Source organism: Brachyistius frenatus, unplaced genomic scaffold (assembly GCF_029030835.1).
Source record: "Brachyistius frenatus isolate BFR_SWC_R1_liver_20210118 unplaced genomic scaffold, ASM2903083v1 Contig_266, whole genome shotgun sequence".
Classification (NCBI taxonomy): Eukaryota; Metazoa; Chordata; class Actinopteri; family Embiotocidae; genus Brachyistius; species Brachyistius frenatus.
The window spans coordinates 7,453-28,462 of record NW_027210865.1 but is presented as its reverse complement, the minus strand read 5'-3'; the positions used below and the strand labels follow the sequence as shown (position 1 = coordinate 28,462).

The 21,010-nt window shown below is 42.4% G+C and overlaps 1 protein-coding gene across 1 annotated transcript; it reads right to left on the bottom strand.

The window, feature by feature from the left end:
• Positions 1-1,169: 1,169 nt before the first annotated feature.
• On the bottom strand, positions 1,170-19,802 carry LOC138634515 (SNF-related serine/threonine-protein kinase-like). The gene is made up of 8 exons (XM_069721496.1): positions 19,598-19,802; positions 15,674-16,022; positions 14,803-15,021; positions 13,244-13,490; positions 7,130-7,271; positions 5,215-5,427; positions 4,762-4,896; positions 1,170-3,910 (listed from the first exon to the last, which is right to left on the bottom strand). The coding sequence occupies exons 2-8, from the start codon at positions 15,794-15,796 to the stop codon at positions 2,605-2,607; spliced, it is 2,385 nt and encodes a 794-aa protein (XP_069577597.1). The 5' UTR covers positions 15,797-16,022; positions 19,598-19,802; the 3' UTR covers positions 1,170-2,604.
• Positions 19,803-21,010: the final 1,208 nt, after the last annotated feature.

Below are 21,010 nucleotides of genomic sequence, written 5' to 3'. Positions count from 1 at the left end.
CTAATCAACGTCACCCAGATCCTTGTCCATCTTTCCTGCTTCTAACACCAACTTCAGGAACTGACTGTTCACTTGCTTTCTTATATTCCCACCACGTGACAGGTGCCTCTGTAATGAGGTAATCAGAGTATTTCCCTTCACCTGTCAGAAGTTTTGTCGTTTTGTTGATGTATGTGTACTGGACCAGCTGAGCTAAATTAAAAGGCTTAACTGTACTTGACTAATAACAAACTGGGAAGTGGGAAAGTTACAAGCTCTGAGTAGGAAAATACACCTGAGAACCTGTCAAAGTAGGAATATTCAACTAGGGAAGTGGGAAGTTTTTGAGAGCTCCAAGAAGTAGGTTTGACGTCACTTGACATGGCAGCATTTGTGGTGATTGGAGGAAATCACGTTCTGGAGACAGCCATATTGCCTGTTTGTGAACGCTCTCAAATGGCGAGTTTCCAAATTTTTCCACTACCTGAATGCACCGTGAACATGAGATGAGTTCATAAGTAGCCTCCTCTTGTGATATTCACGACGTCTGAACTAAACAAATATTTTAACTCTAAAAAATTCTATTAAAATGTTCTGTAAGCCTCGAGTTCACGCGAGTGTTTGCTGACGTTTACGGAAATGTCATTTTTTTGTTGGATGTTAAGCTGATATATTGTCATTTTAGTCATGTCGAGTTTGTCTTCATAACATAATAGCCTGCATATGTACGATCTTTTCCCTCTGTGCCTTTGCATTTCCTGCATTAAGTTACCCCTGTTAGCTTGCTAAATTGTTAGCCTCTGTGGCTTCAAGACACCGAGCACTTTGCCGTTGCGTAGCAACAGTATTTTTACGACTTAACCACTGGAAAGCCACGCACGACTTCCCATGTTGTAAACATGAGCTCACGACTTCCCTTTGAACGCAACGTAAAAGTGACAGTTTTCGGGGCAAAAGTCACAAAAACTAAGTAATGTGTTCTTTCTGATCGCCAGGGTGTTGGTCAGACAGCGTAGTACGTCATCATTTAATCTGCTAAAAGCTTGATTTTTGTCTCATTTTCCACCTTTATTGCCTGTGTAACATGTCATTAAAAACTCCTCCCTGGTCTCTAAAACGTTTTACACATTTAGGTCCAATAAAAGCATCAGTGTCATTCAACAAACAGACTCGGGCCTTCATTCACATCCTTTTATTTTAATAGATCTCTATCATGTACATACAGTACAATATGCTCAAGACAGAATTTATGGCACATCCATTATTGTTGTACATTTTGCAGTCGCTGGTATTGCTGTGAGGTTTTACAGTAAAGTGACCATTTGAATCTGTTACTTAGGTAGATACGACGGGTGGCTCGACCTCGGTGGGTTAGGAGTAAAGTTTGCTACAGCAAAAACACATGCACTGTCAAGTTATATATTCCACTAGGGGTGGGTCACACATCCAGTTACACAGAACGACACTTGGAGGGGCGCTGTTGTTAATGTTTTGGTCAAACCCCTCAGTGGTTGTTGTTGTTGTTGTTGTTGTCTTGGAATATGCTACAACAGTGGCTACTGTGATCCTGGAACGCTACGGGATGTACACGGTTTGGGTTCCACCCAGTATTCGAGTTTTCTTCCACAGAACATGAACTGAGGGCCACTTTGAGTTTAAAAAGCTGCCATTGCATGTTTAATAATTTACTTATAATCTGTTTTAGTGTTCTTTTGAAACCATCCAACACCTTTCAAGCTCTGGGTTCAACCAAAACCTTGAACATCCAGTAGGAATGAAGAGTAATGGTGTACAAGGATCTAGTATTGGGGTTTCTACTGCAATACAACTTTACCGTTAAATACTACAGGTACAGAGTACTGCTAAGTTATTCACATATGTACAAACTCCTGCCATCTTGACTTGACAAGTGAGTGTGCGTTTTTTTCTTTCTGCAGAGCATGTTCGAGATAGAAAAATAAAACAGTGATAAGACTACAAAATATCGCGTGCCACCATCAAGTGCTGCTGTCCATTCTCGCCCTGCATTTGTCTTCATTTCAATGAAAACACAGTCAAAACTTTCAGTGAGGATTTAAAAAAAAATAAAATGATTGTCAAGAAATAATTAAAAAAATATACTAAAAACACAGCATCAAAATACAGCAAACAGACAATATGTAACGTGATACTAAAACTCGTCAGCCTTCCCTTTTATCATCTTATCAGAGATATGGGTGAACATACGGTTCGTATACAGTAGATGTAAAAAGCAGGGCTGTGAGCACTTCCTGTATCTATTTCCATTCTGAATGTTTCTCATTTAAATACACCTGCAGGTCAAAATGTCTCCTTAGTGCTCTGTTTAATCTGCTGAAAGTGCTTCACATACTTGGCGTTGCACCAAGTCTCCTCCATGGAGACTTTTTGTGTCTCTGAATGTGCAATTTTGGCATTTGGACTTTGTCCAAGTTATCCACCGTTACGTGTTGAAGGAAAGGAAACAGTAAATCAAAAAGGCAAAAATAATGTGAAATCATGAGCCAGTGGTGACATAACTAAAATGAAAGCAGGATGAGAAGGGATGCACGAGTGTGAGTGGAGGAGTGTGGAGGTGCAGCAGCTGATGGAGCGGCTGCCGTCGCTCTAGATGACCTGGCAGCAGCTGTGTGGGGTGGGGGTGCAGAGCAGACCCTCCTTGGGGCTCCGGTGGATGTTGACGGACAGAGTCTTGTCGCTCAGAGGCATCTGCAGCGCGCGGTTCTTCATGTTTCTGTGGTTTTCCCTGGCCAGGTCCAGCTCTCCCAGCCTCAGGGTGCCCGAACAGGGGCCCTCCAGCAGCGGGTCGGCCAGTGCGTCTCCCAGCGGGGGCTGGTGGTAAAGGTTCGCTCTGGGCGAAGGGCCACCTAGGAGCGAGACCTTATCCAGGCTGCCAGTGGAGCCGCCCATGCACATCCTCCACACGGGGCGGTCCTGGGAGTCCCCCCTGACAACGCCGCTGCCACCGCCACCACCTCCCCCTCCTCCCCCCGTCAGGTTGTGGAACTGAGAGCTCAGGCACAGGCTCATTAGCTTTAGGCTTTCCACCAGGCCACTGGCGGCCTTGCCTGTGCCCTTGCCTTGGCCCGATCCTGATCCAGGACTGGCACAGTTCAAGGGACTGTCTTGTCCTGACCCCCTTTTCTCGCCATCCTCTTTACTCCCTTCTCTCCCCTCCCCTTGTCCACCTTCAGTTGCTGTGTCTGGTTTATAGTGACTCTCTGTATCATCATCACTTGTCTCTGAGCTGGGAGTGAAAGTGGCCACCGGTGCCGTTATACCGACGGTGTTAGGCGATGACATGAGCGTTGAAGGTGAGGGTATCCTCGAGTTCAGATTGAGGCTGAGGCTGGGTTTGGGCGGACCGAGTCCATGCAGCTCCCTCCTCTCCTCCTCTTCCTCATCCTCCTTATCCTCCTCATGGATCTGATTAAGAATTGGTGCGCTCATACGAGAGGTCAGACGATTACCGGAAGAAGACAGAGGTGACGATGAGGAGGAGGCTTTGCAACGAAGCACCACCTGAGCAGGCAGTGTGGAGGAGGGAAAACACTTGTCTTCTGTGCTCTCTTCTTCCTCATCCTCTTCCACACTGAAAAGACTGGGACTACGAGGTTTGCAAGGGCCGACTGAGGTCAGAGAGCCCAGCCGGAGGGGGTTTGGGTGGGGCTTTGACAGAGGCCTGGGTCCCCTTTCCTGGGTCTTTGGTGCAGGCTGCTGATAGGTGGATGCAGGAGTATGGTTGTCCTGCCGGTGGCTGAGGTCCAGCAGGGCTGTTTTGGGCCTGGGCCCTTTGTGGAGGCTCTCAGCACTACGGGCAGGGGACTGGGGCCCTCCGGGGTGGCATATAGATGGACGCCCTAACCCATCACTGACATCCTGGTGAACGTCCACTCTGGTGGGCCAGGATTGCCTGTGAAGGGTTAAACACAGTGTTTAGTAAATTGAACAGAATTATCAAAACTGTATATTTCTCAGGTTAATTAGTTGAATGATGACAAAGAAACGAGTTAAAGGGATTTATGCTTGATTTTTTTACAAAAGATTCTGTACAAAGCTTAAAAATCTTGCTATCAACTCCACTGTGGCTCACTACTTAACACATTTTAAAGCAAAGATATAGTAAGCACATAACGTACACACCTAAAACCACAAACTAAGCCAGGCTAGCCTCCCGAGTCTTACTCCGTTTTTTTAAACCGTACAAAAATCCAGTATGTAAAAACATGACGCAATGATGGCTTGTTTGAGGAGTTGGTGCTGTGAATTCAGGCAGACAGGGTTCAGCTCTTTATTACCTCAGTTACTGAATATCTTCATACAAAATCCTCTTTTTACAAGTGAACAAGCCAGTGACTTCATGGATTTTTATTAAGTCTGTTTTATAAATATTCTCAAATAAATTTTCTTCAGTTTCACTCTCTCAGGAGAGAAAATATAAAGTACAATGTTTTGTCCTTTATTTCAGGATATTTTTGGTAGTGAATCCCTGACAGTGTTGCTGTTCTGCAGCCTCTCTTCTATTCTCAGCCTGTCCTTCATTCCCTGCTGAAAAAAAAGACTTTGTCTGTCCGTCTGCTGTCAAACTTTTTTTTTTTTTTTTAGAGACTGACAGTACGCAACACTGCAGAGGCAGCAACCTGTCTGTCTCGAGCAACGTGTGTGTGTGTGTGTGTGTGTGTGTGTGTGTGTGTGTGTGTGTGTGTGTGTGTGTGTGTGTGTGTGCGTGCGTGCGTGTGTGTGTGTGTGTGTGTGTGTGTGTACCTGAACTGGGCCTTGCTGGGGCTTGGTGATCGTGTCTGGCTGTGCTGCTCCTTGTCCTGCCTCTCCCTCAGCATCCTCTCAGCCAGCAGGAAGTAGGTAGCTGTGATGTGGTTGTACTGGTTTGCCTCCAAAGCCCTGAGACGACAGAGGGAGAAATCCATTTGAAACGCTAAACATGCAAAAGTATGCACACGTGCACGCACACATGCACATACACAGACACGCATATACCAACACATAGATCAGCACCGAATCCTGAAAAAGGAAGTGACGGGAGGGGAGATTTAATTTGACATGGCAACAGCTCAGGATTGACTGCCAGCCGGTCCTTAATGGCAATTAAACTGTTGATGCCACTCAATTAAGCTTAAGCAGGATGAGTGAACCGTGACAAATTTTTGAAGATTACACAGGAGAGAATAGCTGCACGTTTGTTGAGAGAGGCACACATACTCAGTTATGGTGTCTCTGTCGGCGATGCTGCCCAGCACCATGCGTTGGATGATGGAGCCGTGCTCCTCCTCCGACAGGCTGCGATGGGACACCAGAGGAGTGGACAGCTTGGTGGCCGGGGAGGGGTCGACACCTTGGAGCCATTGGTGGCCCTCAATCTGCTCAAGGGTGGCACGTTTCTTGGGGTCCCTCTGCAGCATATGGCCTATAAGACTGGAGAGAGTCACAGTGGAGACGAGTTATTAGGACTAACTGTTGAAAGAGCAGGTAGAAATAGTCAGATACACAATCAATTCCTTTCATATTTAGGGTACTGAATATCATGTTTATGACCTGGCAAAGAAATTAAAAAGGCCAGGGTTCCCCGCTCGCAGTAAAATGTCAAATTCCCTGACTTTCACTGACTGAAAAACTGAAATTCAATGGCCGATAATGAACAGATGAAAAGGCTGTGACATTTCTATTAAAAACAGGCTGGCACATGCCCCTCTGTTAGCGCTGATATTGAAAGAAATTAAACACGTCTAAATACTAGTTACAGAGGCAAAGAAGTTATCGAACAATAACGGTAATTAGCTTGCAGCCTAATAAGATAGATTTTCGGTTTCTGTCAGTGACCACTGATGCTACCAAACATACACATTGACAATAACTAGCTAACTGACGTTATAGCAACACACGTGGAAATTATTACATTTTGAGAAATGGCAACTAAAATTATACACGACCCCAAAAACATTATCAAATTCTCTGACTTTCCCTGTCTACAAGAGAGTTTTTGAAAATTCCCTGATATTCCCTGACCCATAGGAACCCTGTAAGGCATTGTATAAAGGATCATTCAGTTTATTACAGCTTGAGTCTTAATTTTGTAGTTTTGGCCGATTGAACACTAATTTTTGAGTTTCTAAACTGTCGTTAAAAACTGGTCCAACTGGTTGAGAAACACACACTCAGACAAATAAAACCTCAACTTGTAAACAGACCTGCAAATTGGGTCAATTCATAAATGTAACAGAAAACAGAGTTGAAAGGTAAAATTATTACCTGGTTGTAAAACATCCAACCTGATTAAACTTTACTTCCCATAGTTGTAACTATACAGTTTTCTAGTGACTATTGCCTGTATCTTGACATAGTTTTATACTTGTACTTGTACATAGATAAACAGACAGACAAACAGACACATACATAGATATACTTTATTGATCCCACAAGGGGACATTTTTCAGTTTACCTCAGTTTGCAGTTCATTTGTTAATACACATAGTTGAATTAATAAAAACCTCTGTTGACATGACAATGGCTTGAATAGGAAGCAAAACATCTCATTTCACAGCAGCTCAAATCTAAAAAAAAAATTATATTATCCTCAGCCTGTTTACAATTTATCCCACATTTGTTTTTTGCAGTCTGACTTAACAAGATGTTCTAACTTCACAGGCTAAATACGCCAATAGGAAGAAGTGCTGTTTCCTCAAGGCCACATGGCCAATAGATTTGTTTAAGGGTTAAAATAAACAACACATGAACCAGGCTGGGTGCCAATATTTAAAGTAGTCCTGCCTGAAAGTCAACACCGCCCAATGAAGTCACATCCAAAACCAACGTTTGTTTTCAAAGCTGTATTCAGAGACTATTTTGCCCTGCTGTGCTTTGACGCATCGTTAAACCCTCACAATGTTAAAAATAGAAGGCCGATTTTAAAGGGTGCATTAGGTACACTTAACGCAGCGCTGCATCTCTGGCGGGGCAGCTGACTGCAGCAGCGAGTGGAAGCAGGACGACGGAGACCCCGCTCCTCTCTGTCCGTGCTCTCTTTTTTTTCTTCACACATCTATAAACATGAAATATGCAGCACCTGCAAGAGTACTCCGTCCATCTGTGTGGGGATGTGCGCGTGCGCGGTACTCACTCTCTGCATGCATGGGAGATGTGCGGAGGCACGGTGTATTTACAGTCCATGATCATCGTGAGCGTCTCGCTGTCGTTGGCCTCCTGAAAGGGGGGCTGACCACAGACCAGCATGAAGAGGATCACCCCCAGACTCCAGATATCTGCAGACACACATACAGAGAGGATGCAGTCTGATTACACCGAAATATAAAAACCCCACGTGTGCAGAGGAAATAAGAACAAATGTGATTTTTTTTTTTTTTTTTTTTTAATGAAGATGCCCACAGAAATGAAAAGAAATTAAGTGTTCAGCATAGTGAACCATACATGTCCTCTCTGCTTAGTGACATAGATGTGAAAAAAACAAACAAGAGCTGTCTCCCCCCCCAGTTCAAATGAAGCGTGAATCATATTCGATCACAGCCATTTCCATAAATGCGTACGAGCTTTGGACACATCTGTCTAACCCAGGACGAGGCTCTGCGCCGCTGCCTACCGCCGGCGTCCTGCTCACTCATGAGCAGGCATGCATGCACTCCCACGCAAACACACAGTCCGGAAAGTGGGTTAACGTGTTCATCCCTCAAAGCTTCATACAAATGCTAATTTTATGGAACAGTTCTCTTGGTCCGACTGGCCGTTTTTAAAAGAGCAGCTTTGTCGCCCGGGGCCCTCGCGGCCTGCTCTGGTCAGCAGGATGGTCCACTGACACACATTCTGCCGTCACAGACGAGAGCAGGAACGGCAACATAAGAGCACACGATCAGCGTCTGCGTCAGGAGTTTGACCTCTTTTCAGCTGAAGTCAGCTGATTCACAGTCTGCCTTTTCTGCTCAGTGAAATTAAAAGCAGCCAAGGACCTTTGTTCATTCTTCAGTTATCTCCTAAACATAAAATGATGTAGCCAAAGTATTGAAAGTATTGAAGTTGGTCTGCATGAGGTCTCAGTCATCCGTCTCTCATCCTCGGCCTCCTGATCAAACAGTGTAGGTGAGGACGGTGGTGGGCAGGAGACTCTTGTAATTAAAACTCACCCACATATTTCCTTTTAAATAACGGAAGCTAATGACGCACTAACTTCCACCTGACTGATTTCTAAGCTGCAACAAATCATTTTTAGGCCAGTGTGACGAGCTGTAAACACAATGCTAATGCACTATTGGAGCCATAAAGCTGTATAATGACAAGCACAGTTTTCCTCTCCTTCATGACCACCTGTCAGCTAAGTAAACCACTGTGTTCACCAGCTAGTTACTAACATTTGTTAGCCGTTTCATGCCGAACCGAAAGATGAAAAAAAAAAAAAAACTGGTGAAAGACAGTGATGAGCAATATGGACAGAATCAAATATGATATTTTTGACCAAATACCTCGATATTGCAAATTATATTGTAGGGATTACTGTTGGTGCTTTCACAAAATATTTAGAGTGAGATTTTTGATCAATAATCATCAATTCTGACTAAATGGGTGAAAGCAAATAGTAGAACAGCTACAACAGTCTGGTATGTACAGAAAATGACCACGTTACTGTAATTCAGCCTTTAAAACCAGGAAAAGTCAACAATTATGGCACATCATGATATTACAATATCCAAAATCAAAGACAATATCCAGTCTCAAGTCATGATACGATAAAAAAAAAAAAAAAAAAAAATCAACACATGGTCCAGCCATAAGAGGAAACATCTGTCCCATGTTATTCATTAATAAAGCTCTACGGTTGCAGCTCCCAAACTAAATCACATCTCTTCTCTCATTTTAAATCCATCAACGACAGCACGCGATCCAGTTACTTCACTTTGGATATCATTCAACTCTGCACCAACGTCGGCAGAACTGGTTTCAGGTTCGACACACCTTCTGAATGCAATGAACCACAAACTGGAGTCTTAAATTCCTCTAGGAGATTTTACAGCTGTAGTATTTGATATTTGTTTTTTTCTATAATGAATTTTGTGACTGTTTTTATAGATTTTGTATTTACTGTGTAGTTGTGTTGTTTTGTTTGCTGACTGTGTTCTTGTGAATGTTTCTTGTTCTCAGGTCTCTCTGGGAAAAGAAGTTTCAATGAGACCTTATTAAATAAAGTTTGAATAAAGTGAAAGGCACCGTTTACAGTGCGCAGTTATCTTGTTCATTGTTAAACTAAAAATAGTGAATAGTGTAGCTTTGACACTAATATCTGAGCTCCTTTGTTGTATATTTTTCGTGCTGTGTGGTTACTGCTGTAGTTCCTTTGGCGTGCCCTTTGGAGAGGTCAAACAAAGCATGTGTGTCTTCTTCCATTTAGATTTGCAGATAATTACGCTTGTTCTGCTGTGGTGCCCGAGGCAGCAAAGGCCAAATACCCAGCTGTCCCTCTGAATATAAAAAAAAAACACAGCAGAAACAAAATGTTTCTTGTGTTTTCTCCAAAGACTAAACAGCAAATGTACCAAATAATACCTGAACAAAACTCTGCTCTTGTGCTTTGGATCAGTTTTATATGTTAAAGACTAATTCAGCTGAAAGAAAGGAGGTAAATAAAGCCCGAGTGGGTTTATCGTCCCGGCCGTCCTGTTGACACGTCTTCAGATTTCTTCATCTCACTTCAGTTTGCCAGGATGGGCTGCTGATTTCAATCTGCTGATGTAAATGTGGCAGTTTACTGTGGGTGGCTGTGAAGGAGTGTTTCACGCTGCTGCTGATGGAGGGAGCAAAATGCTGCTGCAGTCCCCACCGCCACCTTACCCCTAGCCAACGTATCCTAGCAACCGCGACCCTCCTCCCTCGTTACTTGCGTCAGCGGTCCGCCAAACTTCCTTCCTCGATAACTTTATTTATAAACCAGATGGCTGACACATCTCTGGATAACGCTGTTCACGTCACTGCACATTAGCATCACTCGGGCCAACGACACCGGCTACTTAGCGGTGACAGCTGGGAGTGTAAACATCCCTTTTTGCTGCCCTGCGTTGCATTTTAACACAGTTGTTTCCCTGAGATAACCGATAACCGGTCCCTTGTGTCTTGACACTGCTAACCCTGAGGCTGAGCGGGCCAAGTTAAGCATCCTGTCCTGCTCATCATTATGCAACATCTTTTTCTAAACAAGCCTCCCATTTGTGCAGGTTCATTATGCTCTGAATTATGCATGTGATCAGGATATGTACTTTGTAACTGCTTAGGTACGGTATTATTATTTTTTTAAACGTTTAAAGGAGGATGCCCACACAATAAAGAGCGTCGATAGGAAAAGAGAGCACTAATCAGTGCTTCATCGCCTGCTCCAAAAAAATGCTAATCTGTGATTTCACATACTTTTGCTTGTCCTCTAATATTGTAACGTCATGACCTCAATATCTTCAGTGCCCTGAGATGGGTTGCGTTTTGATTTGTTACAACAGGAATAAAACTGAATTGAATCAAAATCCCTTTAATTTCACAGTTAATCATATATTTCCATCAATCAGAGGCTTCGAACCGCATGATGAATGACCAACAGATGACCAGTCCCTAAATGTGTCACAGCTCTTTCAGTGCTTTCTGATGTCGTGTTACAGATGATCAGATGATTAAACGATAAGTCGATTGACAGAACATTTGCACGAACTATTTGTCATTTTTAAAGCAAAACTGGAAAGATTCTCACTTCTCAGTGAATATTTGCTAGTTTTAGCTTTGTGGGATTTAGTGCCATCTAGTGGTGAGGTTGCAAATTGAAACCAACTGAAGTTTCACTCCCCCTTTTCCAGTTATAAGAGAATCTCCGGTGGCTGTGAAACTCGCAAAAAAAAGCTAAAGGCCCTTTCTAGACCCAGTGTTGGTTTGTCCCTTTTGGGCTCCTGTAAAAACATGGTGGGGCAACATGGTCCTGCGGAAGAGGACCCGCTGCCTATGTTGATTTTAAAATGACAAAAACAGTTATTCAGGGAAGACTGTCACGAAATAATTAGGATTACTGTTTTTTTAATAACCAAAACACAGCAAGCTGTATTAACTTTGACTGTTGGCTGCAGCACAAAGTAGGAAATAACAACAATAAACACAAAACAGACAACAAAGACACAATTGTAAACAAATGTTTACCCGCTAGAAGCACAAAAATTTTGGAAACATGACCAAATCAGGGAGTATGAAAAAATAAACAGACAAAATGCTTCGTTTTTGAAATGTATGAAATTGTGCAGGGGAAGGAACAAAATTAAAAAAAATTGTGGAAAATGCAGCTTAGTTGCAGGTGATTATACATTAATGAAAACCTAATTATAAATATTATATTCCATTTCTGACAATAGATACCCTAAAATCCCACATACTGAACCTTTTGTACACATTTATGAAAGTAAATTAAATATTTTCAATGGGCTTTTCTCCTATTTTTTGACACAAGGATTGAGCAAGAAAATAAACAGATTAACAGGCAATGAAAATGCTTGTTAACTGCAGTTTAAGTCTAGATACAAGAGTCTCAGGAAAAAGGGAAATTCGTCTGCTGGGAAAAGGACACTACTAATACAAAAAAAATAATTTTTCTTTGCTATTTTGCAGTTTGGAGAGTTCGTCTTCTGCTAATTTGCTCCTTCTGCTAAATCAGAAGGACTGACTCGCATTTAAATCTCAAATTATTTTCAGCACTTCCTCAAAAGAGCAACAAATCCCAAATTGGCCCGACTTGAGAGAGCTGAGCGAGGACAGCCTCTTTACCTCGGCAACAAACTGGGCCGGCCGCCACTTGGCGCGTCACCAGAAAAACTCATTGCCCTACGGACTGTCAGCAGGTACGTTGGCAGCAATGTAATCCCGGGCCCGGTTAGCTCAAACCCCCAACGTCAGGGCGGCTGGCCTCCATTTAGCCTGTTTCACATCACACCGCACCGCTGACACAATCACACAATATTACATCCCGGCTGGGCGGATAATCTCCGCAATCAAAACATCATCATCTCAGCTGAATGATCAACAGCAGTACAAAAACGCACGCACAGAAAATCTCCACAACCAAGTGCTCAGACAAGAAAGCAGACCTCACATCACAGGCAGTCAAATAAGATGATGTTCACTTCACTTTCAAAATATAGGAGCTGCTTGGAAAACCAGAGAACGAGAGGGAGCGAAGAAGGACAGAAGAAAACAGCCACTGCAAATCCACTCAGTCAGAAAAACAGAAAACGCTTCACTCTTGCTCTCCTGCATGTTTTTTTCTCCTGCTTTTGCACTGACGCAGTGGCCCCTGGGTAGACAGAGGGACTGCTGATGCCTCTTCTCACTCTGTCTGTTTCTCTCTTGTTTCTCTTAGCTCTTTTTTTTTTTCCCTGTCTACCCTTCTGTCTTACCGCCTCTCTTATGTTTGATTTCTTTTCCATTACAATTTAATTTAATATCAAAGCTGTGGCTCAACAAGGATTGGAACCACTATCGGCAAAGAGGTGGAGGTGACGGTGATGGTGAGGCTGCTTCAGGTGTGTGTGTGTGTGTGTGTGTGTGTGTGTGTGTGTGTGTGTGTGTGTGTGTGTGTGTGTGTGTGTGTGTGTGTGTGTGTGTGTGTGTGTGTGTGTGTGTGTGTGCTCTCCAATCACAGAAGAAGACAGCGCTGGGAAAAAAATCTGAATCACAATCAGAGAAACTTTTATTAATCCCTGCGGGGAAATTGCTTAGAGAAGGTGGAGGAAACCAATTTCTGCCAGATCTGATATGAGATTTTACCGTATGCAGAAAGGCCACGACTCTCAATGAAAGTAAACTGCTGACAAAAATAAACTGCAGGTGTACGACCGCAGTGCTGTGGATCATCTAATTTCCATCTGCCCGGTACGGTTACATGTTCTGAACTCTGAACAGCTCCTCTCCTTCTATCAGTGGGCCGATAACGCTGCCAGTGTGCCAAGTTATCTGCAGGGTCCATCCAAAGTACTGTAGATTATACAGAGCTATTAAACATGGCCATATCAGTGTGTGAATGTGAAAGTATCAGTTAACTAGCCTGATATATAGTAGAGGGCAGCATGTGCCATATTCTGCTGCTGGGAAAAGACTATATACTGGAACACCGTCCATTTCCAGTAAAAGGTAGAAGCTGTAATAACTACCCATCTGTGATAAATCAGCATCAATATCAACACTGAACTCACTCTCTCAGTTCTTCACTTACCCACAGCAGGAGCGTCATATTCGTCCCCCAGCAGTATTTCAGGAGCCGAGTAGGCCAGCGAGCCGCAGGAGGTGTTCAGTGTTGTCCCAGGCTGAAACCGGTTGCTAAAGCCGAAATCGGTCAGCTTGACGACGCCCTGCTTCTCGAAGAACACCACGTTTTCCGGCTTCAGGTCTCTGTGCACCACGTGCAGCCGGTGGCAGTAGGAGATGGCGTGGACAATTTGGGCAAAGTAACACTTGGCCACCTTGGAAAGAAAAGACGGAAATGGTGTCAAGAAATATGATGTATCGGTCAGTTTGACTTTATTGTGCTGGTTCACTCTCCAAGATCTTGTGCCCACTGTTAACGGTCCACAGCTTTGGAAAATTGGAGCATTTAGCACAAATATACATTTATTTTTTAGAGTAGGGAAGGACTAAAAACAAAACTAATAAAAGGAGTAAACATTGAGCTCCAAATAAGTACTAAAGTTGCTTGATAACTGAGGTGTATGTAAACAAACAACAGGTTGATAACCTTATGTTTGTAGCATCAACTTAAAGGGGGATATGTTCATGTTGTGTTCAAAAATGGTTTCTGTTGTCCACAACTAGCCAGAAAATTAGCAGGAGGAGGTTTACATAAAAAGCTGCCAGCAGACTATTAGTTTATCTCAGCATAAAAACTGACAGCAGTGGAAAAGAGCCAGCCAACTCAAAGGTTCAAAGGTAACATGGTAAAACATGGTGTTATCTTACTATCATTTTCATACACTGATTAAACAAGCGAGATAAAACATGTTTAAGTAATTAGTCAGCAGCAGAGATGCTGGTGGGTGGATGTTTTGGTTTCTTTTAGACAGAGCCGGGCTAGCTGCTAAGATAAGTTAACCGTCGTCTGGCCACAGTAGCTAAGCATTATGAATGGTATCGATCTATTAATTGTATAACTCTGAACGAGAAAGAGAAGAGGCATATTACATAAAATCTTATTCTCTGCATACACCAGTCTAACATATTTTTTACAGAAGATTACTGGATACCTCACTGTGTACCAGTAAGTAGACATGTAAATTCGATTAAAAAAAAAAAAGCCTATTACAACTGCAGACTTTGAGATCGTCCCATTCCTTCTACCATCCTTTACTTGTGTTACAACTTTCAACGTCACAAAGTTGCCTCCTGGTGTCTGGAATTCATTAACTTAAAATAATCTGTATGCACAACGCACTGGTGAGCTTCCTACTACCTTTGAACTGTCCTTCGCTGCTTTTCCACACAACTTATCATCCTCAATCAAATTAAACTACTGAAATACAAACAAATGTTGCTCCATAGAGAATTATTCGTATCCTCTCCCAGGGCAAACAGTGTCAATATAATACTTCTATTGATCTCCTTTCTCTTGCCTTACCTGGAGGCAAGTACAAGGCCAGGTGCAGCTATAAAAGAGCAACCCTGAAAATGCTAGACTCATCCCAAGTCAAGGACACTTCTGCAGGGAATATGCACATTCATCTGCCAGTAGAGAGACTACGGTGAGCTCTCTCACTCTGCTGCCCCCCCAGACCCGCTCACCTCTTCACTGAGGCCCCCGTCATGTTTCATGATGCAGTCGTACATGTCTCCTCCGTCGCCCAGCTCCAGGATGAGGTAGAGCTTGGTGGCTGTGTCGATGACCTCGTAGAGGCGCACCACGTTGGGGTGCTGCACCATCTTCATGCATCGCACTTCCTGGAAAAGGTGAGCCCGTGCCACCGGGTCCAGCTTAGTCTTATCTATCACCTTTACTGCAACCTGGAAGAGAGAGAAAAATGAGAAAAACAAAAGTGATGATAGAGCTCTGCCAACTATCTGCAGCAACCTTTGCATACTGTAGACATTCTTGATGCATTTACCCATGTTGTCTTTAGCCTTTTCCTCATGTGTTTGTTATACTGTTTTGTATCTGTGCTGTTTGTGTCACTGTGTGGACTGTGCTGACAGGTCATCATTGTAAATGAGAATTGGTTCTCAATTGATTTTACCTGGTTAAATAAAGGTCATATATATATATATATATATATATATATTTGGAATGAAGCAGATAACTGCTTATGTGTAGCACAACTGGTAAAGTTATTTTGACGTTTATCAAGCAAACATATTTAGTGTTTCGTCATGTTGGAAACGCCTCTAGAAACAATGTTGACACCATCTGGCAATGCCATTCACATTCATTCAAAACAGCCAAGAGCAACACAATGTGTTGGCAAATCTACCCACACAAACCCAGACATTACTCAGATATCTGTGTGTCTGATCGCCCTTCATTGGTATGTCTGCCTCTGAGGGTGAGGGTGCAGGCTTCAACAGTATGATGAAACTGGGTATTTACAGTAAACATGAAGAAGTTCAGTTCTTGGCACGGAAGCACTGGATTTGGATGTGCAGACAAGGACCATCGTACCTTTTCCCCAGTGAATACATGACGGGCCAGTTTGACCACAGCAAAGTGTCCGCGGCCCAGCGTCTTGTCCAGGTCGTACAGCCCAGCGATCTTCCCATCGTGATGACGTTTGAGTCCTGCCATGGCTGCTGGCGGACCGTGAGGGAGGAGCTGCGTTTCTGTCGCCTGCCGGTCCTGAGCCGTCAGTTCTCCATCTCCTCCCGAGTAGGCTGACGTTAGATGAGGTTCGTGGCGGTGGCGCGGTTGATTCTAGACTAGCTGCGAATCTTCTTACGGTAGCTTTAGTGCACTGAAGGTAAGATCTCCTGCTGGTTATGCTCTGCTCAATTCACTCCCATCTTGGTGTGATCTGAGGGTGAGAACGGTACAACAAGAGTCAAAGACAATCAAAATGTTGCCCGTTGATACTAATAATGTAAATTTCCAACAAATATGTACAGTAAACTGAGTGAATGCTTTGGAATTAATCCTGCTAGCAATTGAGTCATGAACCTGCCTAATGAATGGTTATCCTCAACACCTCATTCTCTGTCACGAGCAGGAGGAATGCCAAATGTTCTGGCCACCATGTAATCACAATGGGAGTTCAAACTGCAGACAGCAAGAAACACAACCTGGGTAATTGCTCTGAGAGGCTGTGTTTAGTGGCGCAGTGAGAAACCGGTAATATGCATGCACAGACATGCTTACAAGTACAACGTTATCATGGTGATGTTCAGCAGGTAAAATGGTTAACATAGCCAACATCTTTGTTCTGTAATCCTCAACTCAAAGCACAGATGAGACTGTTGTCTTTAGTTCTGTAGGTATTTGGTCATAAACCCAACTATTGCAGCACTAGAAGTAAAGTTGGGATTACTGAAGGTGTAAAAATTCATCCAACATGACTGTCTGTCAACTCATCCAATTGATATATTTAAATTAAGACCAAAGAGAAGAATTGACCAGCCAACCTACACTGCCATCCAAAGAGCCATGTTACCGGGGTGACTAAAATGACAGCTGGACTAATTTTCAAGGTATCACTTAACAATAAAACCACATATGACTGTAAAATCAAAGATATGAAAAGCTTTGTAATCTATATATACGATTAGTATTAAAAAGCTAAATCAAAACAAAAACTATTAGTTAAATGTGTACAACCCAACACAGTGCGTACATCGACCAATACGCTGATGACTCTATACACTATATGAATATTAAGAGATAATCAGTGGTATTCAGTCATAGTACGGTTTGACTATGAGACAACTACCACAGATTTGAAGAGTTGAGGAGACATTTCCTACTTTATTCTACAGACCAAGTGCCCTGATCAGGGTTGGGATTGTGTTGGTTTTACTGGGCATGTGACACAGCTTTACAGAATTAAAGGATAGTACAAGTATGTTTATTATTAGGGCTCCAAATAACCAGTTAATCTGCTGATAATTTTTTTTCCATCAATTGGGTATTATTTACATAAAATGATTTTTTTTTTTTTTTTTAAATGGCCAAAGTGATGTCTTCAAATGTCTTGTAAAATTAATAGTCTAAAACTCAGATATTCAATGTACAAATGTACAAATTCTATGAAATCCTTACATAACAAGATCTTAACGTTAAAACAGTTTGCAATTTTCTTGATTAAATTACTTAAACTATTAATCAGTTATTAAAACCTTTGTCAATAATTTTTTTTTTCCCCTCTCTAAGTCATTTAACAAATTGTTGAGCTCTAGTCAATCATTGCATCAATTTAATTTCCATTGGTTTGTCCAATGGGTCTCTGCTACATTTAGATTTTTTTCATTAATCATGTTGTGCTATTTGACACTTTCAAGTCATCAGTGATGACAAAACTCAAATATTCTGAATTTATTCATCTCAAATGCCATCATACTCACATCTGACCCCCTGCTCTGCTCACCAGAAGCTACTTTCGTCATGTAGTATATTGCCTAACAGCCCTGATTATGAAACAGCGCCTGCAGGGCAGTCATGCTATTCCACTTCCAAGAATCGACCTGTGTGCCAACAGCACGGCAACGGCAGAAAACACACAAAGTACAGGCAAAGAACATTCCTGGGAGGGGATCCTCACCTAGGTGTGTCCCAGTCACTTGAATTTACACAGACAACACAAAACGAAACGGGTGTTGTCAGGGAACACACCTACAAACAGAAGAAACAGTCAAATGAAAAAATAAAAGCGTCTCTAACCCACCGGCAGTCTGCTGTTGCTTAAAGGAAACTGTAAAGGCCTGAAAAGCTCTTTGGGTGTTTTTATGGGATCCTCAGTTGGAGGTTTGTACCTGCATGAAAAGAGTGTATCATTTTTCTTCTAATAGGAGGCTGACATCTCTTTCTGTCTCTGCTTTGTCTCACTCTGTCACGCAGATGTAAAAACTACGCTGAACTCTTTGACTCCTCGACACCGACAACATGTAGGTGTTGATGTTTCAAGAAAGTGGAGCCACGAAAGAAGAGACGCATGCAGACACACCTGTGTCTCCTCACACGTTCACACACACCTCCGACACGTTAGTCTGATTATAGTCCAGGTTAGGTGAGATCAGCGTGTACTGTTGTGAGGTAATGAGCTGCTGAGTTGGCCTCAGTCAAGCCAGGGTATTAACAGTAACTCCCATGTGAACAGCTGATCTGCGGGTTTAAATCTGGACTTCTAATTTATCCCCAGGTGTCAAAAGCGCATGTACCTTCAAGCAAAATTACAAGCTGAGAAACGCCACTTCAGGTGAAATCAAGTTTATTGTTTTTAATTAAAAGGCAACCGACCCCTCGAGTAGTTCTGCGATGTCAGTTGTGTACGAATCACGCATGCTTTCAGGTTGGTTGTGTAACTGTTTGAGGTGCTGCTGGTTTATTGATTTACAAGGTGTGTGTGCGTGTGCGTGCGTGCGTGCGTGTATGTGTACTTTTACACACACAAACACAAACACACACAAACACGAGGTCAAGGGCCTGTTGTAATAGCTGCTCTTCTCTCATGGCCTGTGATGTTCAAGATAAGAATATAAACTAGGCAGGGAAAGAGGAGTGCTTATCAAATCTCTGGTTACTTGTAAAAAATTGTTTCCTGGTACATTTGATTGCAAAATCAATGATGTCCAACTTAGTTCACGACAAACCCTTTGACATACCGCAGATGGTGAGACTTCAAAGATGTTATTCTTCAAGTACAAAGTTAAGCCATCATCTCAGGACTCTTAAAAGGACTCTTAATTTGTTTGTTTGTAATTTTGTTTACTTGCTGTGCATCACTGGGGAATTCAATATTATAGTGACAGCCATCAGAATGTATGGCTGTACTGTAAGGTGCGAAATAAGGTGCTGATAAGTCCCAATGCAAATAATACAGTATCTTCTCTTGTCGGATATTCTTATTTTCACTCAATAAATACTGTATGTGCACAATAGCAGAATTATACTCCTTCAGTACGGGTAGCTACATCACGTTATCTTACCTGCATGTTATTGTAGGATTATAATAAAGTTACATCAACAAGCCATTGTGAACTCACTGCACGCAAGTCTCCAGTTGGATATCACATGTATGACTGAGCATGTCACTCAATGTGTTCAAGCAGTTAAATGAACATCCTACAGTGTATCAGTTGTATTTTTTTGACTGCATAGGTGCTTCTGCCCATATGGGACCCCCCCCCCCCCCCTCCACCGTCACCATGCCTGCTGGCTGCATTCACAATAACATGACAGTGCAGAGGAGCAGCCTGCGCCAAACAGCACACATATGGAGGCTGTGCAGACACGGGCAGCAACGTGAAGCCCGAAGGATGAAAGTAAAAACATCTCCCCCACCCCCACAATCCTACGGAGCCCAGCCAACTTGACACACATTACTACAGGGGCCCGCAGCACCAGGCTGCATGCGTGCACACTTCCAGCAGTCCTACTTACCACAGGAGGAAGCCGAAGCAGCGCCAGGCGTCCTATCTGTTCCCTTTAAAACTGCGGGAGCGCGGACGGAGAGCTGCGGGTCGGAGAGAGCCTGAAATCCGCCACCGTTCAGTTCACCACTCGGTACCGACTGACAGTCAACCGGCCGCAGATCATTCCAACGACTCCCGGTGTTAATCTGCCACACTGTCAACTCAACCCCTCTCTCTCCCCTCTCGCGCTGGCGCTCTCGGCAGCGTCAAGTCAACAGAGGTAGCAGGAAAATGCAAAGACGTCTGGCTTTCAAAATAAAAGCGTAGAATGATCTAAACGTCTATTTCAGTAGCTCTGAGGTGCGTCAATTAATATTCTATATATATTCAAATAATCTAGGTAATAATTAAATATGACTGAATGCCGTAGATATGCATCATACAAATTAATAAATACAATTTATATGACAATAATGAACAATAATAACAAAACAAAACAAAAATACCATGGAGCTTTGCTTTTGAATCTAGGTTCTTTCCTCTCTTTTTCATAAATAATATAAATATGAATTTTACGACTTGTATAAATTCATGGCCTTAACAAAAACATCCCCACCCCCAAAAGAAAAACAAAACAAAACAGGTGTTTATTTGTTTTGGTATTTTGTCTGCATAATATTAGTGCAATTAAATTTGAGATGTTTGTGTACATTCCCAAAGACATAAAAATACATCAAGTTAGGCTACACAAAGAGAAAATATTGGGATTTTGTGAAAATATACTGGGTATAGTATTTTTTTTTCTTTCACATATATTTGGTATGTAGAAATAAATTAGGTAGGTAGGTAGGTATGTACTTTATTAATCCCCGAGGGGAAATTTTTTTAATTTTTTTTATTCGGGAAATTACAACCAAAACAACAATTAACACAGTGAAACAGAATTAGAACTTGCAAAACATAAGTTTTTTTTTATTTCACTGTCTTTAACTGTAATTAAAAACAGCCTTTATTTAATAATAATAATAACTTTAAAACTGTAATGAAAAGACTATTTAAATAGTTTTACTATCTGTCCATACATTTAGGAAATATCCCCAATAGGCTATGTTTTCTCAACATCCCTGAAAACATCAAAATGAAGTTCGCTGTTTTTTATGGTCTTCCCAACCACAGACCGTATTGAACGGGGCGGACTGCATATAAAAGTGGCATGAAAAGGATATATAGTTTTAAACTTTTATTTTGAAGGAATGTTCGCTCCCACTTCCGGTATTGTTTCTACTGAATGACAGCCCCATGATCACTGCGCATCGGCACCGTTCATCTCTGACGTCACAGTTACGCTCAGAGAAAAGCGTGTTTATCAGGCCCAGTGATAATAACACCAAATATACTTTGTATTATTTCTCTTTAACTGCGCTGTGTTCATACATCCGGG

What these genes read in the sequence shown, in the direction of transcription:
- LOC138634515 (XM_069721496.1), bottom strand. Translation starts at nt 15,796, where the DNA reads ATGGCAGGACTCAAACGTCATCACGATGGGAAGATCGCTGGGCTGTAC. An exon ending in ATATGACGCTCCTGCTGTGG is followed by an intron (nt 7,272 to 13,243) that starts GTAAGTGAAGAA and finishes GTGTGTCTGCAG; the next exon opens with ATATCTGGAGTCTGGGGGTG. An exon ending in GACAGAGACACCATAACTGA is followed by an intron (nt 4,897 to 5,214) that starts GTATGTGTGCCT and finishes CTGTCGTCTCAG; the next exon opens with GGCTTTGGAGGCAAACCAGT.